General features: G+C 29.5%; 1 protein-coding gene across 1 annotated transcript; it reads left to right on the forward strand.

The window, feature by feature from the left end:
* Positions 1–6,495: 6,495 nt before the first annotated feature.
* Positions 6,496–7,804, forward strand: LOC133815204 (uncharacterized). Its single transcript, XM_062248065.1, has 3 exons — positions 6,496–7,195; positions 7,380–7,555; positions 7,652–7,804. Exons 1-3 carry the CDS (start codon positions 6,496–6,498, stop codon positions 7,802–7,804), a joined length of 1,029 nt encoding a protein of 342 aa, XP_062104049.1.
* Positions 7,805–9,071: the final 1,267 nt, after the last annotated feature.

Genomic DNA, 9,071 nt, shown 5'->3' on the forward strand with positions numbered 1-9,071 from the left:
TTATAAACACTCTCCACTCATCCCAAGCATCCCAAATCTTCAAAACCCAAGTACATTCATCCCAAATCTCAAAATTTACCATGATTAACCCTAAACCCAGAAATTCAATCAAACAACAAAGTTAAAGGCTTAGAATTCATACCGTTGATGAAATTTCGACCTTGATTCATTTCCTAGACCTCCTTAGCTTTCTCTTCCTCAAAGCTTGCCCAGAAATTCCCTAAAGTTCCCATCAACTCAACTCAAAACACAGCTCAAACTAGCCAAACCCTTAAAAATGAAATTTCTAAAAACATACCTCAAAAGTTGATGTGTTCTTGCTAATCCTTGCCAAATCTTCAAGTCTAACTTTAAGATCCTTGATGCTCAGCCTATCCTAGCTCTCCACTGAGCTTTGCCCCAAGAAAAATGAAGAGAAATGGTGGGAGAACCACAAACCGATCCTTTGAAACAAAACCCCTCTGTTTTTCTCTCTTTTCTTTTTCTTCCTTTTTTTCTTTCTTTTCCACAGCCATATAACTCTCTCTATCAATCCCACTAAGTATATAAAGCCTCAATTAATATATCTCTAAAAAGCCAATTAACCAAAATGCCCTCCCTATTAATTCTAAACCCTTTTGTCCAAGTAGGGCCATTTTAGTCATTTTACCCAATTCCCGCTAATCCTCAAGTGTCTCTAATATTTTCCCGCTTGCTTCCCAATACCTGATAAATCACCAAATAATATTCCTCGATATCAAAATAAACCCCAATATACTCATCAGATTCCTATTTATACCCCAGGCTCACCCCGAGCCGGGTATAAATTCTCGCCTGGACTTTTCCGCTAAACTGCTCTCTGGGATCGTCTCGAGTCACATATCACAGATACATCCACATCACAATGTGGTCTCGACAATCATCACATATCAATACAGTTATGCCCAAAATGGCCAAAATTACAATTATGCCCTTCTAACACAATCAGGGCCTACATGCATACTAATTCACATAGTCATGCATCTCAAATAGTCATATAACATGCTTTAAATCATAACCATGCATTTAACTCATTAAAATCACACATAAATCCCATCATGCCCTCCTGGCACGCTAATCAAGGCCCTTAAGCCTTATTAGCGAATTTGGGTCATTACAGACATGTTCAAAATACAATCCAGCACACAAATCATAATTTCCACACAGAAACCTACTCTGAAACTCTATGCCAAAATACACAATGCAAAACAAATTCCACTTTGCATGGCACACTAACTCTATTTATTTTTCATTAAAACTCATACCATTGACTTGCATACCCACACATAAACATATTTCATGTAACGCATGTATTCATACAAACACTATTTATGTGGAAATTTACGAAAATACCCTTATAGCCTAAAATTAGTCATTTATGTCAAATAATTTAAATCAAATAATTATTCATGTAACCATAATTAATCTAAATAACCCCAGAGTTTATTTTATCTTTATAAACTCAGAATAGTGCTCAACATTTATTTTAATTATTTATTTCCAATAATTAACACTTTAATTACTCATAATTCACAAAATAATTAAATATTCCATAAAATTGCCAAATTCAGTATCTAACATGATTATAAATCACTTATACATATTATAAAACATAGTTATTTATTTTATAAACATGCACCAATTATTATATTACTTACACATAAAATCACACTTTTAAAATGCATAAATGATCAAATTACCATCCATAAATTATAAATAGTACTAATCATGCTTCTAAATCTTAATAATTATTTCTAAGTCATTTAAACAGTACCCACACAAAGAGCAATAATTTATACCATTTATTACAATTTAAACCTATTTATTTCACAATTATCAACAATTAAATTCTAAGAATTCCTTACTATAACATCTAAGCTTCAAACTCAGTTCCAAACTACTTTACATTCAATAATTAACATCACAAAAATCCAAAGTGACTAAAATATGTGCTAAGTAATTTTCGTAATTAATCTAGGCATTAAATCAAATAATTACAAATAAATACACAAACAAACAAAAAACTCAAACCAACTACCCAGAACTGTTTCCTAACACATAATAGCCCATAAAAAATTATTTCAAGAATTTTACAATAATCTATGTATTTTTCATAATTATTCAGTAAAAAACACCAAATAAATCACAATAATTCAAGAAAATTTCAAAAAACTCTGAAGCTTTTCCAGTCATCCATAAAAATCATGTAGATTCTAAAACAACAGCAAAATTTTGGGAAAAGAGCTTCGAAAATACCCAAATCGGGTTCATCAGAGCCTCGCCGGAATCTTCTTCTTCTCCATCACTGACGAGATTCTAACTCCTCTTTCCGCTTGTTTTTGACACTCCAAACCTGTTGGAAGTTGTTCCCAAAGATCCCAGCACCTCAAAACCCCTTGAAGCTCAAGAATGGATCGTGGTTGTCTTCCCCGTCGCCGATGTACCGCCAAAAATGGTGGTCAAAATGCAAAATTTTGTTTTTGAGCTTTTTTATTCATTTTTTCATGTCCAAAACACTTCTTAGGGTCCCTCTAGTATTTTTATACACTTCAAACAAACCTGAAACCTCTCATGTTCGATTAGATCCGAAATCATTCAAAAACGTCCACTTTAATGGTGAAAAATTGTGATTTTTGAAAACTAACATTATAGCCTATTTGGTTACGTCCAATACCCTAGACTGATTCTAAGCCTATGATTAACAAATTTCTTTTATTTCTTTTTAAATTAAATTAATGAAATGGTGTTCTTATTAGAACTGATTTAAATTTCAAATTTAATCAGTTAATTAAACGTTAAATCTTATATAGTTTCCTCTAATTGCTCCTCTAACAAATTCAAACATATGGACATTATGGTCATTTCATAATTATATGCAATTACCATTATTTAACAAACTTAAATAATAATGCAATAAATCATATAATAATATGAAATAAATTCATATCATATTATTAATATTATTATACTCATAATAATAATAACATTCACAACATAAATAAATAGTTAAATTAACTCATATAATTAATTATTTATTAGGCATTATGTACATGCCGGGATTTAAATATCATTCTGAATTCTCAAACATAAGAAATCGAGAATCGTTATTATCATTAGAATTCATACATATCTAAACTCATAAATATGAAAAATGACAAAATACCCTAAATGGCAAAATTATGAAACTACCCTTCCGGAAAAACATATATTACATATATTGAATAAACAGATTACATTAAAACAATATATAAATTTATTTATAATATATATTAATTTAAAAATAATTATCGAACAAATATTTACTAATTTCTTTGCAAACCATAATTGCTAAAAAAAATCGTTTTCTTCACCCAAAAAACTTGCGATGAAGATAAATAACCATAATAATAGTAGAATAATAATAATTTGCAACATTTGAAAAAATAATAATTAATTTTAATTATTTGATTAATAATAATAAAAAATAATCAAATTGCAAACGTAAACAACCCAAGATAAATTGTGGTTTTCGCTTTTTATTAAATAAAATTAGGAATTGTAAATACTATGATATATTATTTATAAAGGTAAAATTAATAAGAATATAACATAATCGGGTAGGGTATGGTAGAGTAATAGAATTGGGTACACCTACACACATAGCTTACGCTATACTCATATCGGGTACATGTTTTCGTACCATCACCCTACCATAAACCCTAATTTATCAAGTAATACCCTACCTGTCATAGTAGTGTATCCATAGATAAACAAATTTGCGGATAAAATTGTTATCCCTAAATATTTGTTGTCCTTATGGTATCTTCAATTTTTTGTAGGAGCAACATTTATATGTAAAAATAAGTCATGACAGTTGATCATTGATACAACAATCATCATTCTTGGCAAAATTGCGCAATGTTAGTACTAATTCTCATTGGCTAAGTTTGTGCATATTCAAGAATCAAGATAAAGTTTCTCGCCTCTGTTGAATTTCTCCAACTCTCACCCTCTCTCTTATTAGTTATATTTATTTATGCCAACGATGATTATCTCATACTATTCTTCAACAAAATTTTATGATTTGATACAAACTTTGGATGAAAATTGCTATGAGATTTGTCTAAGAAAAATTGTATACTAATCTTGGTGCAATTTAATTTAGAAAGATTTTTTTTTCTATTAATGAATTTGTACAAGATGCTTCTCCTTCAATTATTTGTGTGCCCACGATTAAAGAGAAAGTGTGAATTTTAACAAACAACTCAAATAAAAGTAGTATGATTTTTAGTATTTTTCATATCTTTTAACATAATATAAGCAATTAAATATCATTTCTATATAATTTTTTTTTAACAAAATACATTTAAATATATTTTATCATTTCAAATTTTTTTACGTTTTCATAATAATAATAATAAATATTTAACTATTTTATTTTTAATTCAGTATTCAATATATAAATTTATCTATTTTATTTCGATTTTTATATTAATAATAAAATCAGGACTAAATTAAATGTCTACTGTTTCATTTAGTTATCTGCAACGAATTTTGTTTCAAGTTATTATTATTATTATACCCACTATTTTTTTTATAGTATAATTTTTTTATGTTTTAATAATATGCCCACTATTTTTTAGTATTTAATTAGAGTATATAATAATTGAATAGTATTGCTGACAGAATGAGAGAAGAAAAAACATACCATGTCTTTTCATTTGTAAGAACTCTCACCGTATATCATTTATCATATGTGCATTATTATTGTATCATGAGAACTTAACGGGAAAATTAACTAAACTTTCAATATATATGGACAAAAAAATAATTAAGCTAAATATAATAATACATCTTTAAAACAAAATATAAAATATGGAATTTCCATAAACTAAGAAACTAGATTCCAATAACATTTCTAAATTTCTTATAAACTGCTGACTACAAGATTCCAATCAAGACACCAAGTTGACAATCAATAACTCTCACTTCTCCGGTCATTGCAATTCGTCCTCCATTGTTTCCAATCGAAACATCATCTTCTTTGGCAACAACACTTTTCTTCTTCGATCAAGCAATAAAATTCTTGATCGCCTGCTATTGCCTCTCGGAAGTGTTGCTTCAAATCTACCTCGCGAATCGAACACTTTCGCAGTCTTTCTCTCCGGCCTTCTACAGTCATCGAATTAAACATAGAATTCAATTTCTGATAAATTTCTCTTCTTCTCCGGCAACTAAATAGAATTTCGATTCTTGTCCAACAATCACATCTCCTTCACAGACAAATAATCTGATTTTAGCTTCGTTTCTATGATTTCTCAACGGGTAACATTTAAACTAAGTAAAATTTTGTTTGAAATATACGACATGAAAAATAATAACACAAAGGAAAAAGAAATTATTTTTTTAATTACTCACATGAAACCAGTTACATCACAAAACTTGAACATTTACATAATTCAAATATTACAAAAAATATAAAATAAAACAACTTAATAAATACAGTAACCAATTACACACGAAAAAATAATAATAACATTCTGCATAATAATTTATCATGAAACGTGGAAAATAGATCTTGATTTACGTTTATGAAACCGGTTACATGATTTGTTTTTAACTTGCATATTTGAAATAATAAAAAAAAAAAGACAACACATTCACTAAGGTAACCAGTTACACACGCAAAACTGAACATAATGCAAAATAATTAATTATAGAACCTGGAAAATAGTTTTTGATTAACTTAAAGAAACCGGTTACTTATATATTTTCAACATGTGTTAATATTCATTCACTAACGTAACCAGTTATATTTGAAACAACACTAAAAATTATGTTGTGCTATATTGCAGATATGGAATCCATAATGACATTGATTCATTTTGGAGGAAAATGGACAGATAGATATCAGTATGATGACTACACCATGACTGGACTGATAATACAAACAAATTGTTCTCTAAACAATTTGGTTCATTTAGTGAAAACTAAGATAAAATGCAATATTCAAAATGTTGAGCTGAGTTACCAGTTATCACCAGGTATGACACCAATGAAATTACTCACTGATAATTCAGTCATATTCTACATTGGACTGAAAAAGAAGCAAAATACAGTAACAGAGCTACCACTATGCATCACCACTTTTGATCAAACAATAGTTGAAACTATTGAACACAATACATATGAAGAAGAAACACAAATACAAAACACAAATCTAGAAATGCTAGTTCTTCAACTAAACAACCAGCAATCAGCTACAGAGTTACAATATGACGAAGCAACCTGCACGAAAAATAACCAGGTACAAACCTTCCCAAAAATTACAGACATAGCTGATAATGTAGCAGATTTTATCATAGAGAGAAAAGAAGAAAACAAAAGAAAAAGAGAAGAAGATACAGAAATTATAACTGATCATAAAGTTTTCGAAGTTGAAGAAGGCCAGATTTATAAGGACAAAAAGCTCTTAAAATCTGCTCTATGTTACTAGCTATGATCCACAACATCCAATTCAAGACAAAAAGATCTGAATCGAGAGAGTACCTGGTAACTTGTGTGGATGAAAATTGTAACTGGTTACTTAGAGCTTCAAACTTCAGGAAAACAGAAACATTTAAAATCAGAAAGTATGTAAAAACTCACACCTACTCTTTGGACATCATTATGGAAGACCACAGGCAGGAAAATTGCAATGTGATTGGAAAACTAATAAAAACAAAATACATGTCAATAAAGAGAGTACACACACCAAATGACATAATCAACGACATGCTAGATAATTATGGTGTTTCAATGGGGTATCAAAAAGCCTGGGGAGTAAGAGAAAAAGCTTTAGAATTTGCAAGAGGAAACCAAGATGATTCATACCAAAAACTTCTCATCTACCTTCACATGCTAAAAGTCTCGAACCCAGGTACAATAACGCACCTGGTTACAGACAATAAAAATCACTTCAAATATATGTACCTAGCATTTGCAAATTCCATCAAAGGATGGAAACACTGTAGGGCAGTCATTGTGATAGATGAAACTTACTTGAAGACATCATTTGGAGGAACTTTATTCACTGCTTCAACAATCGATGCTAACAACAACATATTTCCATTTGCCTTTGGAATAAGAAACTCTGAAAATGATTCATCATGGTTATGGTTTTTCACAAAGCTAAAGGATACATATGGAGAAAGAAAAGGTATTGTTTTCCTTTTTATATTCTTATTCAAACAAATTAACACACATAAAATAAACTATTTAATAATAATTCAGCAATATAATAGTAAAAATAGTGTAAAAAAATAATAGTCATATAAATTAATGAAACCAGTTACTTAATTTGGACAAAATAACCAGTTACTTCATCGTGATTTTACAAACAGGTATAGCAATCATTTCAGACAGGCACAAAAGCATAGAAAATGCTATAGACAATGTATACCCTAAAGCTTTTCATGGAGCATGCATATTCCACCTGCTAAACAACATCAAAGTCAATTTCAGTGTCCATGGGGAGGACCTAAACATAAACTTTGTGAAAACAGCAAAGGCATATAGGGTACAATCATTTGAGCACTACATGCATGAAATAGACAAGATTGACACTCACATAAGACCATATTTACAAAAAAATTGGATATCGCACTTGGTCTAGATGCCATGCTCCAACAAGAAGATATACAATGATGACATCAAATATAGCCGAATCGATAAATGCGGCATTGAAAGCTGCAAGAACAATGTTAATCACTACAATGATGGAAGGCCTTTGAAGTTTAGTTTAGAAATGGGTATGGAAAAATGGTAACGAAGCAAACAGAACATTCACACAAGTAACAACAGATACTGTAACTGTGCTTAGAGAAAACTTTATTCGGGGTCATTAAATTTTAGGTAACTAACATATATTATGCACTGAATATTATTTACCAAAACATTCGGTAACCAGTAACTAATAATTACCACAGTAACTAGTTTCTAACATGTATTCCTCTACTAAAATAAATAGGTCTTCCCAGTAAACACTATACTGTACCAAGTTGTGGTAGAAGACAAAGGAAATTTTCTGGTCAACCTAATGGAGAAAACATGTGAGTGCAAAAGGTTCCAACAAGATGAAATACCATGTCCACTTGCAATAGCATTATTTGCCAAAACACAATTGAAAACATATGATTATGTTGCTAATTACTACAAAACTACAACTATGAAAGCAACATATGAGTCATATGTTCATCCATTGCCAAATGAAAGCGAATGGACACTACCAGGGACTTTAAACAAAATTGCCCTATCACCAAAAATAAGAAAACCACCAGGACGCCCTAGAAGGAAAAGAATCAAATCTAGAGGATAACCAAAAGTGCATATTAAATGTGGAAGATGCGCGCAACAAGGACATAATAGAAAAACATGCATGAATGAACCAATCCCAAAACAGCGAAACCCAACAAAGCCAAAGAAATTAGACAAATAAATTTGTAAAGAGTAAATAAACTACAATTTCAATTGATTCAATTGATATAATAAAATTGTATCCTAATGTTTTCTACTTCAATAAAAATGCAGACTTTTTAAGCATTTAACATTTTATAAACTCGACACTCAAGTTCTTGGTTACAACACAAGTTATTCAAATCTAAAGACTCAAGTACCTGGTTACAACACATGTAAAAAAAAAACAGTTACTATAAATAAATTTAACAAACGACTATATATACATGTAAAAAATGACTTAAAAAACTAGTTACATAATCACAAATCTTTCACACAAAATAAAAAACATAAATATATCAAATACAAATAATAAAAATAAAAACTAAAGAAATAGTAACCAGTTACCTGAAACATATGGCTTTCACTATCAAAAACAGAAGTAACTGGTTACACAATCCTCATACAAACCTATTTACAAAAAAATTAACATTTACAAACCAGTTGCATAATGAAATATCTCTTTAAAAAACATTAAAAATTCATGAATAAAAAATTATTATAATTTAACAAAAAATAATTCATAAATTAAAAAAAAAAAATTGTACCCAATTATCTGTAACGTATGACTGATCTTTTCA

Source organism: Humulus lupulus, chromosome 2 (assembly GCF_963169125.1).
Source record: "Humulus lupulus chromosome 2, drHumLupu1.1, whole genome shotgun sequence".
Classification (NCBI taxonomy): Eukaryota; Viridiplantae; Streptophyta; class Magnoliopsida; order Rosales; family Cannabaceae; genus Humulus; species Humulus lupulus.